This window comes from Leuciscus leuciscus, assembly GCF_965113295.1.
Source record: "Leuciscus leuciscus genome assembly, chromosome: 11".
NCBI classification, from domain to species: domain Eukaryota; kingdom Metazoa; phylum Chordata; class Actinopteri; order Cypriniformes; family Leuciscidae; genus Leuciscus; species Leuciscus leuciscus.
In genome coordinates this window covers 3859807-3881961 of record NC_138735.1, presented here as the reverse complement: position 1 = coordinate 3881961, position 22155 = coordinate 3859807, and the positions used below count along the sequence as shown (strand labels likewise).

The 22155-nt window shown below is 40.6% G+C and overlaps 1 protein-coding gene across 3 annotated transcripts in view; it reads left to right on the top strand.

Moving 5' to 3' along the window:
• Window positions 1-741: 741 nt before the first annotated feature.
• LOC309509543 (uncharacterized protein) overlaps window positions 742-22155 on the top strand; it is a 56139-nt gene continuing 34725 nt past the window's right edge. Inside the window, exons 1-9 of one of the 3 annotated variants that reach the window (XM_082184322.1) lie at window positions 742-1022; window positions 1472-1671; window positions 5033-5170; window positions 5361-5475; window positions 6944-7142; window positions 12631-12772; window positions 21258-21413; window positions 21506-21561; window positions 21910-22085. In XM_082184322.1, the coding sequence (XP_082040448.1) occupies window positions 804-1022; window positions 1472-1671; window positions 5033-5170; window positions 5361-5475; window positions 6944-7142; window positions 12631-12772; window positions 21258-21413; window positions 21506-21561; window positions 21910-22085 (1401 nt within the window). In that variant the 5' untranslated portion in view covers window positions 742-803. The remainder of the gene's footprint in view (window positions 1023-1471; window positions 1672-5032; window positions 5171-5360; window positions 5476-6943; window positions 7143-12630; window positions 12773-21257; window positions 21414-21505; window positions 21562-21909; window positions 22086-22155) is intronic. The other 2 variants (XM_082184320.1, XM_082184321.1) reach the window with 2 other exon arrangements.

Here is a 22155-nt window from a genome sequence, read left to right as displayed (position 1 = left end):
GATGAGGCTTTGATAATAATGGCATTATTTTGTTGAGTGGATCTGCCGCCATCTAGCGGGCATTAAGATCAAACCTCTCACTGTTTAAACGTTAAAGGGATAGTTCACCCAAAAATACACATTGTGTCACCCTTTACATTTACTTACTCTCATTCATACATTCATATTCTTCCAGGTCATAAGTGGCCACCTCAAATGTAACTTTCTTCCCCAGTAAAATCAATCTAATATAGCCTACTTTTGTGCAATAGTAATAAAAAAATAAAAAAATAATTACATTTTGAGGGAACTGATGTGTGGTACTAATAATATTTATGCAATAATTCTGATCAATTTTTTTCTACAATTTTTACAATAGATTTTATATATATATATATATATATATATATATATATATATATATATATATATATATATATATATATAATTTTAATTTTAATTAACTTCTTTATTGATTTGGGCTTTTCCTCATTGTGGCTGATTTGTATTTTCTTTTTTCCTTAAATGGTAGTTACGTCCCTTGTTAATTGTTAGTTAGTTTTTTTCTTTCCCTTTTATGGTGCTTTCGCTTTAAGACGATTGCTTTGACGGTGGTTTATTACCCATCGGTTGAGAAGCACTCACCTATCTGGTATATCACTAACTACGTTTAAATTTCTTGACAGGTATGTAGAACATGCAGTCCATGTTAATCAGTATAATTTACACACACACAAGGAAACAACTACAGAAAGCTGATATCCGTGTATTTTGGATTTCACGGAAACGAACACATGTGATCAGAAAGATCAGACACATTCTTCATGTGCTTGTTTTCAGCTGGCAGAACCAGTCAAACTGTAGTCCATGTAGTCATATGTGTTTACCGCATTACTCACAGTGTCATTTCATCAAACACTATGGCACATGCTGGGCTACTGCTGCTGATCAGCTTGACCATTTCTGTGGGTCAAGCCTTCAGATTCTATGGGGGATCGATGACCTTCATGCCTGGAAACAGATATCCAGGTGGAAAAGTGGAGGTAAGTCCAGGTTAATACATTCATAGCTCTTTAATCTGTTAACTGTCACCCCATTTTTTTAGCATAGATTTGAACTTAAAGGGTTGTTATTCATGAATGCTTTAGAATATAAGGTTGATTCTTTTAAAAGAAGACCCAGCAGACTATTGCAGAAGTTAAAGCAGCTTCGAAAAGAGTTTTCACAGTTTTCACTTCTGGGACACTGAAAGTTAACAGGCTATAGTAATGACATTTGTTTTCTATTTCTGTTATTTTACTTGAAATTAAACATAACTGAGAACTCACACTCATTTAGTTCCAAACTTGTATGATTCTCTCTACTGTGAAGCACAAAAGAAGTTGTTAAGTCAATGGGGTCCAGTCTTTGAAAGCATTCTTTAAATATCTTGCATGGCTTATTTGCAGTTGTTAAAAAAAGTTATCTGTTGTATGTGTTGTGTTCCTGGCAGATGCACTTTTACTACAGAGAGTCTGGTAAACTGCCCTGTGATCCTCAAGTCGCATGGGTCTGTGATAGTGGCGACTGTGGCATTCTCACATTCTCAGAGCCTAAGGTGACGGAGCAGGACCACTCGGGTCAGATCAACTGGTGCCAGTATGAGCGTCACATGACCACCAATGTCACTGGCGACGAGCCCTTCACTCTGAGGTAAGATCAATAGAATAATAGTAAAAAAGAGTAGACTTTGCATACTTTTACTAAGAGTACTTAAAGGACAATTCCGGTATTTAACACTTTGAGTCTATTTTGTAGTTTGTTTTGGATGAACTAGAGTGGTGGACAAAGAAATTTTGACAATGGTTCCTGTCTCGACTTTGTGACTATTTTAGAATTGCCCATGACCGCTTTAGTATGGGAGTCTATGGCCATGCACAAACATGCCCTTAAAACAACCCTTAACGTTCGTTTTCAAAACTGTGCAACTCCTGGAAGCAGGTACAGGTACAACTTTTACACAGTGGAAAACCAAAGAGAGCCGAGCCGAGTCGAGTCGAGTCGAGGCGAGCCGAGGCGAGCTGGTACTGTGTAGTGGAAAAGCGCCATAATAGACATGAACAAGATGACCTTTGAAACATGTCTCGTCCTTATGCTCTATATTGACTATGGTTTCAATAATAAACATACATTTGCATAAAGCATCTATATTTATCCATGCCCACGTTGATTAGAGTATTACAAACTTGAAAAGTATTAATTTAAGGTACATTTAGAACAAATAAAAAAATGTGCGATTAAATGCGATTAATCACGAGTTAACTCATGACAATCATGCGATTAATCACGATAAAAAAAAAAAATCGATTGACAGCCCTAATATTTTTATATTATATTTAAAACGAAAAGAGGCAGGTTTGTGTTTTATATTTTGTTTGTTTTTTTATAAATAGGCAAACGTTATGTGCAGTGAATATAATCAATACGCGTTGCCTGAACCACATTTGTGTGGCTATAATGTTTAAGATTTCTTTAAATGAAAACGAAAAGAGTTAGTATGGTGTTTTATAACATATTTCGTTGCCTAAATATACACAGAGATAACCGAAGTAGCAGAGCGAGCGAGTGACGCGCGCTGCGTCAGAAGGTGGGCGGGGTTAGGATTTCCCAAGATTTTCCAAGATGGCGCCGCCCATACCCCCCATAAACGGCTTCAAACCCGTTCTTCAGAAAGTCTATGGGTGACGTCACAGACGCTTTGTCCATATTTTTTACAGTCTATGGGAAAAACACAGACATTTCAGCTCTCAGGCCTACTTCAATGTGGTGATCTTAAACATTTTGGGTATCTAAAATCAACTTACAGTTAAGTATCGTTCATCAACAATTAACCAGTTGTGGAAAGAGTACTAAAAAAAAATTTTCTTAAGTTGAAGTACAGAAAAATAATATGACACAAGTAAGAAAAACCACTCAATTTACTACATTACAAAATACTTTAGTATTATTTTCTATTTTTACCCAAAATGTTAGCAGTATGGAGCATTAAACACTGTCATGTAATTTCTGTTTCTTTCATACTGACCAGCTGAGAGCGCCCTTGAGCAGAAAGTCCACAAGTGAGATTCATAGAAGTATTAAACTTATGACGTTCCGGGAAATCCCTAATAGGGATATCAGATATAATATAACATGCAGACAGATATGTTTTTACTGATGAAACATGAAGACAATAAACACGGCTGCGTTGCGATAATATATGTGTTCTTCAAGCCATCTCAGGTATTTTCATAATAATGATCTATAATGCAGCGCTAATCGACATAGCCTGTATCACAGTATTCATTTTATAAAATAAAAAAATGTCTCACTCTGTGTTAAGAAGCAACATGGGGCCACAGAAATGATTTCAAACACTGGATTTTGGAGCAAAACATCATATTAATCTCATAAATTTACGCATCTGATGCTATGCTAAGCATACATACTAGCTATCCCTGTTGCCAAGAGCAATTATTTTATTCCTAATTTTGAAAAGTAAGTCCACGTAAGATAATTTGAATGTTTTTTTGAGAAGGGCAACAGCAAAGTAAGGGTAAGTGTAAGGGTAAGTGAGAGGTCTGATCAAAGAAATGGGGGATTAAAACAGTATGAACAGAAAAGTGGCGGTACGGGTTAACATGTTAAATAAAATGCTCTTTTTATCGTTCTACCGAAAGTGTGCCGGGAGCCCACTGATTGACAGATAAATGATGTGCTCTTATTTCATTCAATTAATGATACAACTTATTGTGACTCAAATCAGGTCCGAGGACTGGTTTGTCATGATAGATCTAAAGGATTCGTACTTCCATATATCCATACTTCCTCAACACAGGAAGTTTCCTCAGGTTGCTTTCGGGTGCGAAGCTTTCGACCTGGCATTGTCACCGTACTCATTCACAAAGTGCATGGATGCAGTTCTGGCTCCGTTACGACTCCATAGCATTTTTGTACTCAGTTGTATCCACCATGGGCTAATCTTAGCTCAGTCACAGGAGTTGCCAGTTCAGCTTCCAGATGTCGTCCTTGCGCACATGAGGTGCTTGAGGTTAAGACTACACTCCAAGAAAAGTATGCTTTCTCCAACTTTTCTAGGACTAGTGTGGGACTCGATTACGATGCAGGCACAACTGTCCCCTGCTTAAATTGAGTCGATTCCTCTAGCCGTAGGCAGAATCAAGTTAGGCCAAGCCGTCACTGTAAAACAGTTTCAGAAACTGTTGGGTCTCATGGCAGATGCGTCCAACTTGATTCCTTTTGGCCTTCTGTACATGACCCAGACAGCAACATAGTGTTGGCACAGATCTGAGCCACATCTGGTACATGTGGATTCAACGCGTACCAGATGTGGGACGGATCTGGGCTGACACTATGTTGTTGTGTGGGGAGGCCATTGCAGTGGTGGCTCATGACCAAGTGGTTTTCCCTGAGGGAAAACTCTTAGCTCTTAGCTGGCCTCCGTTACACTCACCCCCCCCCCCCCCCAAACCTCACTCCCATCCAGGTCACGGCAACAATGTAACCCCTCAGGTCCTACTTGCCCCACTCAGTGCAGGCCTCGAACCTGGGTCTCCAGCATGGGAGGCGGGCACACTAACAAGAAGGCTAAAGACCGCAGCCGCTAGTATCAGTCGCTAGCACGCCTCTTGAGTCCAGCGGACTGAGGTTTACCTGCACAGCTTTTACTAGCTGGCCTCTGTTACATGAGAAAGACCCCTTTAACTGCAGATTTCTTTATTTTTGTTATAATTAATTATTTGTAATGAGATACAGAAGAGTCAAAGAAGATGAATGTCATTTATTATAAATACAATAAACTCCACCCATTAATTTCCATAGAATTAATATTGTATCAACCTCAAAGGATTCATAAACATTTTTATGTCTCTAAAGTTGCCTTCAATATGTTAATATATGCCTATGCAAAGTATGAATGCACATGTGCTACTCTATCTTTATCTAATGCATAGTAATCACATTATATATATATATATATAAAATGGAACATTTTATTATTAAAACTCTCTTTCAGTGACTCTGGTTGCTGCTGGGCAAATAATGTTCATGATGTCCGTGAATGGACACTTCATAGTCTTGTTGACACAAGACAACGTTCAGACACTCAGACTGCAAATAAGTCCCCTGTTTCTGCAACAATACCAAACATAAGGTTTGTGCTTTTAAAATACACTTTATCCATAGACTTGTCCTACAGCTTTCTGGAATACTTGATTCTGAGTGGTCTACTGCTAACCTGAAGATCAAATATGTTTGTGACCACCAAACTGTACAATATATTTCACCGTTGTCGCTTCAACAATCATGAAAATAGTTGCGACTTGATAATGGTCTTTCCTCAGGGTTCCTCAGAACTGTTTTCAGCATCTTCACCTGCTGGCCCATGACCCAGATGGAGATAATGTGAGATGCAAGTGCCCATTTTGCCATCAACACCCAAACATAAAGCTTGATGAGGTAACAATTTAGAATGATACACTCCCATGAAAAGTTCAGATACAGATTAAACAGGCAAATGCACCGTGGCAATTTAAATAAGCTGATTTCAGTACTGTGGATGACAGAAATGTTGAATATAAAAATATTACAATTTCATTAAATGCTGACAAGTATAGATTACAAACATCCATTTAATTAATGACTATTTTTGCCAGTATTTCTGTACGCTACATGTTAATAGACCTTAGCCAGGCTGGCGCCATATTTATCTTTTGACAGGAATAAAAACAAAGCTGTGAGGGATAGAATATAGTGGGCGAATTCCAATCGGAAGTGCCCTACTCACTCCGAAGGGAAGAGCCCTTGAAGTGGGAACTTTGGAGGGAGCAGGGCCTGCATGTCAAAATTGACCTTAGCCAGGGTAGCGCCATATTTAACTTTTTATCTTCACCCGCAGTGCAGCGTCCATCAGCCCATTAGCCGTTCTTACAACATGAACTTCTTATTATTGCTGTTAATAATTGTTGCAAATAAATGTACATTTTATATTGAAGTTTTTTAAATATGCGTTATATGTGTGTGTGTGTGTGTGTGTGTGTGTGTGTGTGTGTGTGTGAGTGTATTCCCTCTCTGCTCTCAACTTTACAATTGGCCGTCTCTTTTTTTGGCCCGGCATTTAGTCATATTTACCTAATGCATCTATTATTAAACACATTTCTACCCATGAAATTTTTATATGAAATGTGTGACAAAAATGTTTGTAAAATATCACAAACAAAACAAAACAAATCAACTTGAATTATTCTGCTTAAAAGTTAACTCGAACTCATGTACCCTTCACTAACGGACTTGAAGAAGGGCCCTTCATTAAGAGATTCAGAATTCTTTAATTTGGAACATCCCAACAAATAGCGTCCCCTCACACAAGAGCGGAAAAACACAGTTTAAAATCCGCCCAGTGTGTTCAATGGTTCATACTGTTGTTTATCAACATACCAATTGTTCAGCTGATGAAACGTCTTTCCGAAAAATACTTTCAGTTGTACTTTACTTTAAACAGTGCGTGCCATTGTAAAGACTACATCTATCCCTCACAGCCTCATTTATCTGTGTTAAATTCAATATGGCGTCAACCTGACTAAAGTCTATGCCAAATTTTGGCTAATCTTTTATCTGGTGTATCAGTTAATATGCTTTAACATCTTAACAGGAATGTAGAACATTTTGTCTATGAATAATCTTAATATTTAACATTTACCCACATCAGGAAATAACATAAAACTGATACTGTTCAGTATTTGTGTGATGCGTGATCAGCCGTGACTGACCATTAACAGACTTGCTGCTCAAGGCACTACAAATCATATTTCCAATGTCTTAGTTTAGTTTATTTTTCCATGTTCGTCACTTTTTGTTTTTTTTTACAGTTTTACAATTTAAATGTTACATTTCAATGCACAAACCGTGCTATTATTTTTTTGTCTAGGACTCATGCACTCTGAGCAGTAATGGTACATTGGACTTGGGACTGCATGTTTTTGAGTTCACAATGGAGGATTATCCTGTATCAAACATCACTTTGACAAAAGAGAATGGGATCTCCTCTGTCAGAAATCCTTATAATCAGACCGCCAACATTGACTCAACTCCACTCAGTCAAGTGCCTCTGCAGTTTGGAGTTGAAAGTGAGTGAGAATAATGTAGATCAGTGGTTCTCAACCTTTTTTAATCCCATCCCCCATTTTCCACTACACATTTCGAAAGCCAGAAAGTGACTCACTCCTGGTAAATTACACATCAAGATACCCGAAGTTTTAAAGGGGTGGTATAATGCCCTTTTCACAAGATGTAAAATAAGTATTTGATGTCCCCAAAGTGTGTATGTGAAGTTTTAGCTCAAAATACCCCACAAATATTTTATATAGCATGTTAAAATTGTCATTTTTTGAGGGTGAGCAAAAACACACTGTTTTTGTGTCTGTCCCTTTAAATGCAAATGAGCTGCAGCTCCTGGCAAAGAAAATATCTCCCTTTGCTTTGAACTTTGAGCGTTGTAACTTTGCAGGTGTTGTTTATGCTCAAACAGCAACATTACACACTAACTAAAGTTAAAAAATTGAAATCATAATCAACCACCCCTTTAAGAGCTGAATGTTTTTCAAGGTTCACACTCTTAAACAATGCATTTACACTTCCAGTTGTTTGTGATTAACTGGATAAGGATTAAGACTTTAAAAAAACAATGACCAATTTGTTTAAAAAAAAATTTCACTTAATTTCAACCTGATTAAAAAAAAATATATATATATGTTACATTACTTTTCCAGTTCTAGAAAACACACTGGGAACATTTTACTTAAAGCCTTATTCCATGGTTTCTCTGAATACTCGATTCTGATTGGCTTGAAGGTGTGCATTAAAACTGTTTAATGCACAGGTAGTTCCAGTCAGTTTAATCACTGTTCTATTATGAGATGGGCACTCAAGTTAGTGACTTGGATTTGAGTCGCATCCAAGTTGCATTTTATAAGACTTCAGACTTGACTCAACTCGACAAATTAAAAATAAAATAAAAAAACTTTAGGTTACTTACGTAACCCCGGTTCTCTGATAACATGAGTGAGGACTCTGATCTGATCAATATGTGGTGGTTCCTTAGGAACAGCACAAAATGTTTCAGTGCCAGAAACACTGTTAACAGTTCCAGGAAGTTTATGTGTGCGTTTTGTAGCGAGACGGGCCATTTCCCCTTCCCAATCCTGCACTCGCACACTGCACCCCAACCTGTGAATGACACATCCGTTGTAACCACCTTTCTCAGAGAAACTGCTCCCAGCAGAGTCCCTGACTCGAGAAAAGAGCGATCTCTCCACTGACAGAGAGCACGCATGCAGAGTGACGTCACTATCACTTTGTGGTTGATGTGGCGTTTTGGACACAAGCCCTGCGCCGCCGTCCAAGGCTGAAACTCCGTCATTCGCAACAGTCCCAGTGGAATGACTAAAACTGTCAAGGCCATCAGCCCCAGAAGACGTAAACACAGTCTGAATGAAACTCTGTTTCCATTCTGAAAAAGGGATAGACAGCCACGAATTGACTTGATGCGCTCCTCGGACAGAAACGCTTGATAGAGTTCAATCTGAGACCCAGGTAAATTATCTCTTGTGTGAGCACCAAGCAGCTTTTTGTCTCGTTTATCTTGAAGCCTAAGCTCTCCAAATGAGACACAAGCATTTTTGTCTCACTCTCTGCCTTCAGCCATGATGGCGCGCACAGCAGCAGATCGTCCAAATATGCTGACACTCTTAGACCCATTATTCTCAGCGGTGTGAGCCCTGCTTCCACACATTTGCTGAAAACCCTTGGAGCTAAAGTCAAACAGACTTATGCACAGGGAACATATTTATTATTTTCACAGCACACGTCTTTTAGAAAACAGCCCTCTGCCCTCTGTTGTAACCCCGTGGGTGGAGGGAGGGAACAATTCCCGTGTCCGACGCCTTCTCTTGGCAGGAGGGGGAGAAAATGACCGCTCTTAGACTTGACGCATTGACCGATCCCCCGAAAAGGGCTTTGGGCTCAACTGGAGCATCCAAGAAGTCTACTTGCTCTGTCTGACAACCCTGACAGTCCCAGCCAGAGAGCTCGCTCGGCGACCATTGCCAGGCCCATGCTGCGGCCACAGCTCTGGACCACACCTCTGGAAGTTCTCAGGTTGAGATCTGCAATAACACAAATCTCTTCCCAGAGGGCTGGGTTTGGTGTCCGAGCATCCATTTGCCTCCTCATCTCTTTCATAAGCTCCGCTTGATAAGCAGTGAGGAGAGAGGTGGCATTAAGAGCCCTCACTGCCAGTGCAGAAGAACGATAAATCTTCTGGAAAAGGGTGAACCTTTGCTTAACGCGCTGCCTGGCCGGGAGAGATTTGGCGTTGTCGTCATCCTCCTCTTTTTCCTCCTCCAACAGACGAGCGATGGCCTCGTTGTCATCACCGTCCTCCTCTGTTATATCCGTAAAGGATCCAAAGAGGGGAGGTAGTTGGTGGGAGACTTCGTCCATAAATTCGCCCCAGCTGCATGACACAGGGGGCTGTTTAGTCTCCTCCGCAGGCAGCAGAGAAAAGCAGGGATCTCCCTTGTTAGTGGCCACGACTTGCACTCTTCTCTCTAGCACCCTTGAGGGGAAGAGAGAACAGTGAGGACAGCACTCGGGGATCGCGAGGGCTGCCAGAGCGTGTCTCACCCCCAGGCATGCGATGCACAAAGGATGAGGATCCTTGCCTGATATCATTGAACCGCACACACACGGACCTGAAGATTCTGCTTTCGGTCTGCTGCTTGCAGAACTAGTAGTTGCCATAGTAAAAATAGTATCCAAGCTCACCTCAACGTGCGACTCAGAAAAAAGGAATATCCAAGAGAATTCGCCGTAACACGTTAATTATCTTAGTATACCACAATCAAATCAAATCACTGTTACAGTGAAAAAAGACCCGCTAACAAAACAGCTGTGTTCGGTGATGTACCTTGACGGCTCGGCTCAGAACAGTTAAACAACTATTTTGAAGACAGGTCCTGCTGAAGGAAAGCTTCCAAATTGATCTTCACAGGGAAGGGATCGAGAATGAAGTAGGGACCACCGGCAGTGGTTTATATTAGGGAGGCGGGACTCCCACATCACTGTCTTGATTGGTCTGTCAACTGACAGACGTGGTGTGATTGGTGCTTCCAGGATCTGTCACGCCCAGAGGCGTTTCCCATAGTGAGATACCGAACGAAATGTTTGAAAGAGAACTCAAGTCTTTTATCGTTAACTACTGATATCATAAAGAAAGAATTTGTGTTTTATTTGAACAGTTTTATAATATCTGCGTCACAAATATTTCCCTACGTGTCGTGGTATTTCGGACCCTTATCATAAGGCACAAACCGATTGGTGTGTGACATCAAAGTACAGCGAGAGCGATTCAACAGCATATGGAGCGTCTGTTCTCCAATCGCTGTGTAGCGCAACTTCAAGTCGAACAAGCCTGATTACGTATGTCCGAGTATTGCGCGTAAACTCTGAAATGTCATGAGCCACTGTGCCATATGTTTTCACAATTGGGTTTATTAACATGTCCAATCAACTACATGCAAAGAATCTGGGAAAACAATTAAACTCACCGGAACGACAACTTTATTAGACATCGCATTCAGAAAGGTTAGTCACATTAACTCACATAGCTAGCTATGCTGTGGTGTAGCTGTATATGCTCCTTTGGATTGCCAGCCTTTTAAAATATAAAAAAAAGAAATCTTGCCTTTAAACCTTGCACTATGTTTTCAATCTTTTTCGTAGAATATGCAGCTCTTAATGTGTGTCCATAAGAAAAAGATAGAAAGGGATGTCAATCCATTTATTGCTTAAAGCGCTTATTTAAACGAATCGCAATCAGTAAATGTACAGTTTTCTATTGACTTAAACATTCCGAGGATTGATATTTTCTGATAATGACTGTCGTCAATAACAATGCCGCTGTATAACAAACCGTGACTGGCACCATCTTGCGTCCACTTAGGGATTGTATTAGAAATGACTACGTCTTGTTGCCAGGACGATTTGCACATTGTAATGGATTATAAAGTAACAAGCTGGATTTACATTACCCTTACATCGTAGGACCTTTATTACAAACAAAACAGATAATAGAAATATCATATACTTTGTTTATATAATACAACTAGAATAAAAATAGGATTTTTTGATTATAAGAATAAAAAAAAATTTTTTTTTATTTGTAAGGCATGAAATGACCTTAAGACTCGACTCACACTCGTGACAAAAGACTCTAGACTTGACTCAGACTCCAGCTTAAATAGCCTACTTCAGACTTGGCTCGGACTCCAGCTTAAAGACTTGTGAACATCTCTGTTATGATCTCATGAATAATTGTAAACACAGATGTCATTTATTCACTGTTACGCCTTTAGAAAGTATAATGCGTTAAAACATGACAAACAACTAATTTCAGATGTAATCTGCAAATCTGCAAATATTACAATGCATTTTAACTTTGACTACGAAAATATAATGCATTATAACGTACATTATGAATACTTTTCTAATACATTATACATAAAGGCATCAAGTAGTGTTCCCATCACACTTTTAAAATTAGGCTAATATTAGATGTTGTTTTTTTGTCCATAGAATGATAGTCAAAAGGGTCTAGTATTGTTTCGAATTTCACTGTATGGACAGCTGAACATCCTTGAAAATCTTCTTTTGTGTTCTGCTGAAGAATATATTTTTAAAAAATGACATGAAGTGATATAAAATTATGTTTCTCTATTAACAGCATTTCAGTGCAAAAATCGGGTTCCAGAAGTAAGAACTCTATTCATTTTCTCCATCAGGAGATAGATTTTTTAACAAACTATTTAACAGCAGAATTTATGGTGGAAATACTACATTATCCATGATGCTGCACAGAAACTTTCACCAATCAGAGCACTGCGACAAGAGAAAAGCACCAAAAGAGCTCTTTGACCCCGCTCACTCCCATGAAGCACTGCAAATGGCATAATCAAGTTAATCTCCCTATGATCTTAAATATTTGTATACATGTAAATATTTTGTAATAAACTTAAAATATATTGTTTTTAAATAAATATATTAACATTTTAAATGAGAAGTTTTATATTTCTCCATTGTTTTTAAGTCGATTATGCTGTTTGCAGTGCATCATGGGATTGTAGTTCTTACCATCACTAAAGACATAAGTACACAGCCTTATACTTTTGTATTTTTGTCGGATTTTAAAATACTTTTTTGGCTTCAAATCAAAGTTTGTAAAGTTCATGTTCATGGCTGATAATGCTTTAATAATGACTTAATTAAATACCTATGGGAGATTTAAAAAAAAAAAAAAAAAAAAACTCTTTTAGTGGGCACTCCTGCATTCTATTAGAAACATGTGATAAAATACAAACTAATAGAACTATTAGTAATTAGTAATTTGTAATTTGTAATTTGTAATTTTAAAAATAGTAAATTAGTAATTTGCTGTCAAATACTAGTCCTGTATGAATAAGGCTTTACTTTAGCAGTAGTTTTCATAAATTGTTTTGCTCTAACTCACTGTAGTTCTGTGGATTTAAATCATTCTTCCCTGTTTCCACTGTTTTGTAGTCCTAACACCAGTCCACAGCTGTGTACCAGGGGTGAACAGGCCAAGTTTACTGACACCAACTCCCTTACATGGAGATGTACAACATGCAGCTGTGGGAAGTGTTCACATTATCACCCTCCGTGCCCAGAGCTCGGGCAACAGGTCTGAAATATGCATTGTCCAAACATTTTACAAAAAAAATTCTGCCACAACTTTCTTGAACAGGTCCAAATTTCACTCTACTAACATATGCAATTTTGTATAAATTCAGAAGATCTATCAGATGCAGGCCCGGTTCTACGGGGGTGCTATAGTGTGCTAAACACCCTTAAACAAAATCAAGAGCACCCTGAGCCACAGTTGATACTGAAATAATCTCATATTGGCGAAACAGATTTGGCAAACACTCCAGTGCTTATTTGTGTTTGTGCTCTGGAGAGCATTGAAGGTTTCTATTTACAATATGTTTTTGCAGCGCTGAGCTGTGAAGCCAATCACAGACATATCTGTTGAGCTCTTAAAGTGCCCTTATTATGGAGTTTTGAAAATTACCTTTCACGTAGTGTGTAACATAGCTCTAAGTGAATGAAAACATCTTGCAAAGTTTTAAATCTGAAAGTGCACCGTATATAAAGTTATTGTCTTTCAAAAGTAAGAGTCGACTTTGAGTCAATGAGATTAATCGTTTTTGAAACGAGTCATAAGCCGTTTTGTTGTGACGTCAAGACGAAACATTAGCATATTGCCCGCCCACTTATTGCCCGCCCAGACACCAGGGAAAACTTCAACCTCAAACCTGCAGCTGATTCCTGTGGATACTGGACAGCATCATGTCGAGAAGACGCTGTGCTCTACAATGTGAAGGTAAAGCCAGTTTTTTTTTCACTGCCCAAGGACGAGCATGTGAAGAATCAGTGGTTACAATTCATCTTTACCACGATACCACAGCAGTATAATCCTAAACTTTTGCTGTGTTCCCTTTATTTTACTGACGACTGCTTCTCAAATCTCTGAGTTCAATGCAGGATTTGCAAACCACTTGCTCTTGAAAGATGGTGTTCAAAATACTTTGAGTTTTATATTGTGTTAGATTCCTGCTAACTGGCTAACTCATTATCACTGTCTTACTTAAATACTGCTGCTTATCAGTTTTGGGCCACTATTACCAATAACTGTGTCTATTAACCCATTTACTGTAATCCCAAATTTTTCCCAGACACAAAAATATCCAAATCATGTGTCATTAGTATCCCTTTGAAACAATCAATCATAATTTTTAGAAATTTTCATGGAAAAGTGTGTGAAAAAGTGTGTTTTATGATCGGTCACAATTGTGACCGGTGGGATACTGTGTTGTATCAACCATTGTACAGATTGAATATAGGTCTATTTGACCTGTGCAGTGTGTTTGTGTGTGTGTGTGTGTGTGTGTTTCTGTGTCAAGTCAAGTCAAGTCAAGTTTATTTGTATAGCGCTTTTCACAATACAGATTGTATCAAAGCAGCTTCACAGTATTAAATTAAAATAATACAACAAAGTTTGTTTCAAGAGGAATTTATTGATTGATAAAATTTGATTAAAAATCCCCAAAATATCCCTGTGTGTTTCTCTGTGTGTGTCTGTGTGTGTGGAGATCAGACATCAGAGAAGACGTGATTGTGTGTGTGTGTGTGTGTGTGTGTGTGTGTGTGTGTGTGTGTGTTTCTGTGTGTGTGTGTGTGTGTTTCTGTGTGTGTGTGTGTGTGTGTGTGTGTGTGTGTGTGTGTGTGTGTGTGTCTGTAAAATTAGGTAGAAAGTAAGGTAGAACAGTTAGCCTACAGTATGTGTATTAGTATGTAGATACAATGGGTTATCCCACCGGTCACTATTGTTGCCGTTGCCGTTTGTGAGTTCTATGACCACATTGAACAAAGTGGAGTAATTGCAAATGCATATATCAATACTAGACCCCTTAAACATGATGTGTACCAAAAATCTATGTCCTATCTTTATGTTAACATACTTTTGTCATGATTCTGCCTTCTTGTCTCTGATTTTCCCTGGTCATGAGGCAGGATCATGACAGGCCCATGTTTCATGTGCAGCACATGGCCATTTGTTTGGCCATGTGCTTGCGTTGTCTCTCATGTTACCCCGCCCCCTTGTTACCCTTGTTTAGTCATTATTGTTTCACCTGTGTTCCTGATTAGTTTGTTGCTTTCACCTGTGATCTTCATTAGTTGCTCCCTATTTTATCCCCTTGTGTTTGCTGTCCTGGGCCGGTTCATTGTTAATCAATGTGAGATCTGTCCGTGAGTAAGTCTGTTGAAAGTCTTGTCTAAGTAGTAGTTTGATCCTGTTTCTGTTATAGTCTAGTTTGTCAGTTAGTCTAGTTTAGTCATCTCTTGTCTGTCTTGCCCTTGTTTTGCCCCCTCGTGGGTTTTGTTTTCTGTTTTGTGTCTAAATAAAACCTTGAAATGTCTGCAAATGGTCTGCGATTGGGTTCTCTCCTTCTACACCATGACAGAATGAACCGGCCAGAACCGAACCCAGCAGACAGAATGTCTTCCCCGTTTCCTTGTCAGTCGGAGCACCACCGAACAAGCTACTCAGCTGACTTGCCTGTTTCCCCTACTCTGCAGTCATCAGACCCCGAACGATGGTGGCAGTTGGTTATCGCCGATGCCCGGGAGGGCAAGCTTCCTTTCCCTCCTCAGGGTAAGCTGTCCCTGAGGAAGTACGCCCAGGTCGTTGAAGAGAGGAGGTTTTTATTGCCGGACGCCCTGGTCAATAGCTACCTCATCGCGGGTCTCAACGTCCCTCCTCCTCTCTCGGAACGAGGAGGACTGGTCAGCCGTCCGTTCCACAGTATGGTGGAGAGTCTGTCTTGGAGGGAGCTGCAGAGTACTACAAGGTCTTCTTCTCCCGCTTCACTTCCTGTGATCCCTGAGGGTCGTCTGCTAGCCGTTGCTACACTTGGGGACCAACCCAGTCCTGCTGCGACTCCTGAGACACCTTCCACGTCCATAAATCATGGTAAGCGTGGAAGGCACCCGTCGTGGGAGTCAGCATCGGAGTCTTCCTGCCCGGAGTCCTCCTCGCCTGCGCTGGGCTCCCCAGTTCCTGTAACGGTTCCTGCTTCACCTCCCTCTCCTGTCACCAGTCTGGCTACCGTCTCCGCTCCGCGACCCAGGAGAAAGAAGAGGAGGAAGGGAGCCTCCTGTCCTTCGTCTCTGGCTGTCCCAGAGCCCGCTACTGCGAGCGCTGTCCCAGAGCCCGCTACTGCGAGCGCTGTCCCAGAGCCCGCTACTGCGAGCGCGCTACTGCGAGCGCTGTCCCAGAGCCCGCTACTGCGAGCGCGCTACTGCGAGCGCTGTCCCAGAGCCCGCTACTGCGAGCGCGCTACTGCGAGCGCTGTCCCAGAGCCCGCTACTGCGAGCGCTGTCCCAGAGCCCGCTACTGCGAGCGCTGTCCCAGAGCCCGCTACTGCGAGCGCTGTCCCAGAGCCCGCTACTGCGAGCGCTGTCCCAGAGCCCGCTACTGCGAGCGCTGTCCCAGAGCCCGCTACTGCGAGCGCTGTCCCAGAGCCCGCTACTGCGAGCGCTGTCCCAGAGCCCGCTACTGCGAGCGCTGTCCCAGAGCCCGCTACTGCGAGCGCTGTCCCAGAGCCCGCTACTGCGAGCGCTGTCCCAGAGCCCGCTACTGCGAGCGCTGTCCCAGAGCCCGCTACTGCGAGCGCTGTCCCAGAGCCCGCTACTGCGAGCGCTGTCCCAGAGCCCGCTGTCGATTCTGCTGCTAAGGCGGTGATTGAGTCTGTATCAGCTCACCAGGAGATGCCAATCGTCATTGCTGCTAAGACCCTGTCAGATTATTTGTCACGTCTTGTCCAGATCCTAGAAGTCCCTGTCAAGCCTGTCTTGTCCCCAGACCCTGTGCCTAGAGCTGCAGAGAGGGCTGTTCCTGAGTCGACTGCTCGGATTACTGTTCCTGAGTCGGTTGCACGAATCGCTATTCCTGAGACGGCTGCACGGATCGCTGTTCCTGAGTCGGCTGTCCGGATTGTTGTTCCTGAGTCGGTTGCAGAGAACACGAATCCTGAATCAGAGATGAGAAGCGCATCTTCCGAGTCTGAGGTGAGGAGCGCTGGTTCTGATTCGTCTGCACAGTCCTATGACTCTGTTTCAGCTCCGCAGCCTGCTGCTGCATTGCCTCTCTCCACTGCCCAGCCACCTACTACACCCCCTGTCTTGAGTCCTGCTTCGTCTCCTATTGTTTCCCCCATCAAAATTTGTCCCATTTCGTTGCCCCCTGTTGTCCCTATCAAGTCGCCTGGTATTTCCCCGGTCAGCCCTGTCTGCACTCTGCCCCGAACTGTTTCCCCCAAGACTGTTCCTCGTGTGTCCCCATCCAAGTCTGTCCGGACCCCTCGCCATCAGCCATCGTCCTGTCCTCCCAAGACCCCTAGTCCACCTGCTCACCCTGGACTGCCCCTTAAGAACTGTGTGTTTCCTCCACCTCCTCTGCCTTGTTTGTTTTTGATTTTTCATCCCAACCCTGTTATAGTTTTTTCATGTTTGCCGTTGTTTGTCATGTTTTGTTGGTTTGTGTCCTTGTCTCCGTCTGTCATGTCACGTGTTTAGTGTTCCCTTAGGGAGCGTCTGGAAGCCGCTCCTTAAGGGAGGGGTTCTGTCATGATTCTGCCTTCTTGTCTCTGATTTTCCCTGGTCTTGAGGCAGGATCATGACAGGCCCATGTTTCATGTGCAGCACATGGCCATTTGTTTGGCCATGTGCTTGCGTTGTCTCTCATGTTACCCCGCCCCCTTGTTACCCTTGTTTAGTCATTATTGTTTCACCTGTGTTCCTGATTAGTTTGTTGCTTTCACCTGTGATCTTCATTAGTTGCTCCCTATTTTATCCCCTTGTGTTTGCTGTCCTGGGCCGGTTCATTGTTAATCAATGTGAGATCTGTCCGTGAGTAAGTCTGTTGAAAGTCTTGTCTAAGTAGTAGTTTGATCCTGTTTCTGTTATAGTCTAGTTTGTCAGTGTTAGTCTAGTTTAGTCATCTTTTGTCTGTCTTGCCCTTGTTTTGCCCCCTCGTGGGTTTTGTTTTCTGTTTTGTGTCTAAATAAACCCTTGAAATGTCTGCAAATGGTCTGCGATTGGGTTCTCTCCTTCTACACCATGACAACTTTGCCACCCTTTTCTTTGGGAGCTTTCTTGCTGCCATCCTCTTCTCTTGGCGCAAACAGGAAGTAAACAGCTCTGGTCATGTGACAATTTACAGTAAACATCAGTGGCGGATTTAGCAAATCGGGGGCCCAAGGCGAAGGTAGGTAGGCTATGGGCCCCTCCCCATCCAATCTTTAAAAGAGAACGAAAAAAATATGTACCGACTGAATGGTGGATAGGCAGGAAAAGCTAATCTACGGGGAAGTAAAGGTTAGAGAGGAGAAAAAAACGTCCCCTTTAACCCTGCATACACTTCTTTACTCCTAAACAGAAACATGTTACAATGTTTACATGTTACAATATCTGGTAAGCTATGTTTTTTTTTTGTTTTGTTTTTTGCTTGACAAATTTCACCATTTCGATTCAATTCTTGTGATTTGATTCAATATTGACTCATTTGGAAAAATATTAGGTAACGTTTCACAAGATAGGCGTTACTTTTTCTCAAGAAAAAAAAGCCCTATCAGCTGGTATAATTTAAGGTTAAAATAAGTAATATAGTACACATATTTAGCCAAATACTCTCTATAGCTCTTTTTTTTTCTAGCCAATTAAATGCCTTTCCTGAGGTAAATGTTATGTGACGATTGTTCTCCAGCTGTTTTACCTCTTTCCGCGGTTGAAAAACACTTATTGATCGATATTATGAATGAGGAATATACATTTCGGTAAGTTATACTGTATCTTTCAACATTGTTAATTCGTGTTTATTTACTATTAGCTAGAGATGATCAGTTCACGTGCGGCTATAGGAATCTGTCACGTCACATTAAAATGGCAAAACGGTATTTATTGTTTGAATTTCGTAATAGAATTGACAGAATCTGAGAGCTGATATTTTTTTTAAATATCATGATTCATAAGTAAACTGCTCAGTTTTGTATGTCGATCTGCGTGTCCTCTTTGCTTCACGATTTTTCTGTGCATTGGACGTTGTTGTTCCTGATCTGTATCCCCAACAGTAGCCGTAAAAAAGTTTGTCATCTTTGGCAGCGTTCCCAAATACTTATCAGCGTCTTTTCACTTTTTTCTTTTATTTTAGCCGCTTGGGTAACTTCGAAACTTTAAATTTTCGCGTTTAGACTCGTCTTGCTCTGTTTGTGTATTTCCCAGTCCTCCTGTTACTGCGTGTTGTTTAACTTTCGCGCCGCGCACCTTTACAGACTTTTTGCTTTCCTCCCGCGTCCTCCTTTTTTCAGCACCGCTTGGGTAGCTAGCTTCGCTTCATTTTTACTCTGTCTACTACTCTGTACACTCTGTCTGTCAATCACTTCTTTTTCTCCGTCAGTTTTTTGCCACAGCCTTGTCACTTTCGCAGATGCGCAGTAAGTGAGATAATGGAATAGTCCAATGTAGTGAGGTGGGGGGCCCCCTCCTGTCTGCGACACGACAATAATGATTTGATGCCATTTTTCGCAAACGGAGTTTTAGAAATATATAATAAAAAAAAAAATAAAAAATAATAATAATTAAGCATAAGTTAATAGGGCATTTTGGGGGCCCCTAGGTAGCTCGGGGCCCAAGGCAATTGCCGACCTTTGCCTAATGGTAAAGTCCGCCCCTGGTAAACATGCGACACTGCACATATTTCATTGAGACCCTTTATTATTTCAATATCTGCTGGAAATGTGTTGATAGATCATTCAGTAACATTTTTATAGCCCTAGAAATGAAAAAAAATTTTACGGTCACTATTGTGACCGGTGGGATTAAATGGTGCAGATTGTCGTTCTCACTACTTTGAGGAAAGATTAAGCATGGAGCAAGATTTGTTTTACCAACGTTTATAACATCAGTCATTCACGCTAGAACTTGGCTAATGTATGCACTGTTATTGATACAGTTTCCACATGTTAACCGCAATAAATTAGAAAAATTCTCGGTAAATAAATAAGTTCAAGTAAAATAATCGGTTTGTTGATGGACATGCACTTGTTAAATGCTGATGGTGAGGAATTACAGTTGCAACATCTCATAATGTACCTCAAACTGAGTAGCTTTTCACTGAGAAACGTCCTGCTCGAGTTGTCCTTGCGATGGAGGTTCGGGTTGAATAACTAGTTCTTCCAGTGTTTCATCGACTCGCACTCGGATTGATATGGTAAAATCAACGTCATTGTTCGTTACTGTGTTTAGTTTACGGTGTAGTAAGCCTCAGGACAGCTGGCATTGTTATAGCAATGGGCGTTTTTTGTTTTCAGGGCGCGCGGTACACGTAAGACCAGTCACAACAGACTGAGCTGTCTGGCCAATCAGAGCAGAGTAGTTCGTGGAAAGGAGGAATTTAGAGAGATTGATTCATCTGATGAGTCGTTTGAGTATAATTGAAAATGAGGTTATGTGCAAATGATGAGAACTTTTATTTTATTTATTTTTTTATTTTTATTTTTTACTTTGATGCATGTAAACCTGTTGTATGAGACTCCAAAACAACATTAGGAAACTTTAAAATAGCATAATAGGGGCACTTTAAACGCAATGGCCAATCAGAGGTTATGTTCAGTGTAGAGTTTTGCACACTTGCGAATTATATCATTATAACAAACAAAGTGTAGACGCAATGTAAATAAGATATTTACTGTGCAGTGTAGACAGCTTCTTTGATTATAACAGAAGTTTTCGCAAGAGTGAAGCAGCTGAAGTGAGTGACAGTTTTCTATTTCTATTTGAATACAGGTTTACTCTCGAAATTGCAATTATTAACTTAGTGATAACCACAGCAATGGATGGGACAAAGCTATGATATGTCAAAAATACAGCCATACCTTAGATTAGGGTCCAATTCTCACTATTAACTAACTATTAACAATGACGTTTGCCTCAATAAACTCCTAATGACTGCTTATTAATAGTTGGTAAGGTTAAGTTTAGGTATTGGGTAGGATTTAGGAATGTAAAATATGGTCACACAGAATAAGCCATTAATATGTGCTTTATAAGTACTAATAAACAGCCAAATATCCTACTAATATGGATGCAAATAAGCAACTAGTTAATAGTGAGAATTGGACCCTAAACTAAAGTGTTACCAAAAATACATAGGCCTAGATGTGCATTAAGTATTGTAAGTGTTGACTAATAGATTATTAAAAAAATTTACAAAAACAAAAAACAAAAAAACTTTTAAATATTTTTGAAATGTCGTTCCAACTATTTGTAAAAGTAATGACTTGTAAATCTCTCACACTACATTACTATTCGTGTTGTGGTGGTGCTTAGGAGTCGTTGCTTATACATTATATCTGTGCTTTACTAGAGCACCCTTCCTAACTTCAGAAGCACCCTCAGTGGTTTGATCCTGGAACCGGGCCTTATCAGATGTACAGTATATGAAGTTGTTGAAATGCTAAGCATCTCTAGATAAACCAACCAGCAGTTTTTGCATGTACCGGTTATTTTAGTAAATGTTATCTAATCTTTCAATCACTCTTGTGTAGTATCTTCGACTTCCAGGTCAGTGGTCCATGGAATATGTCAAAGAGCTTGAGGAATGCAAGTCATGGGGTTACAGAGGCAATGCTGACATGGACACCACAGGAATCTGACCTGCATCATCATGTACCCGTGTGTTTCACTGCAGAGACACTTCAGAGGTAAAATGAAGTCTGTTCTTAAGCTCACTGAGAATTCAGGATTAATATGATTTTTCCCTTCATCTGTCATTTGTCTTTCTCTCCATAATTAGTCAGTCAGAGATGAGGTGCATTGTGATCATTGTGGCAAAGTCAAGGGTTCTCTCAGGTAAAAAAAAATATTTCATAAATGTCTTAATGAACTATTCTGTTAACAGTTGTTTTTGTATTGTGAAATATCTAGTTAATTCATGAAACTCTAGATGGTGCAGGCTGATATGCCCTTTATCATGCAATCTGACACCATCTAGAGTTTCATGACTGAACTAGATATTTCACAATACAAAAACAAACTGTAAACTGCAAAAATTAACAACTGTTAACAGTTTTTATTTTTGCTTGCAATCATATTTACTACATGGCACAAGCTGATTGGCCTCTGCTGATCTTGCAACCAATGAGATTGCTTGCTCAACATTTGAATAGATCAATTAATAAATGTATCATATCCCTCAAGGTGAAGCAGAGGTCTTCTGTGAGGAAAACAGTATCAGCATTGCAATAAGCAAAGCCTCCATGAAGGGGATTGATCAAAACTGGCTCCAACTGAGAGACCCTACCTGCTCTCTTACTTCCAATGACACCCATATCCTGGGCATGGTGTCCCTCGACACCTGTGGTACCACGGTGGAGGTAGAAATGCTGCTGTCTACGTTCTCCAATTTAAATGGAATATTTGCTATGCTAAAATTCGAAACATCCA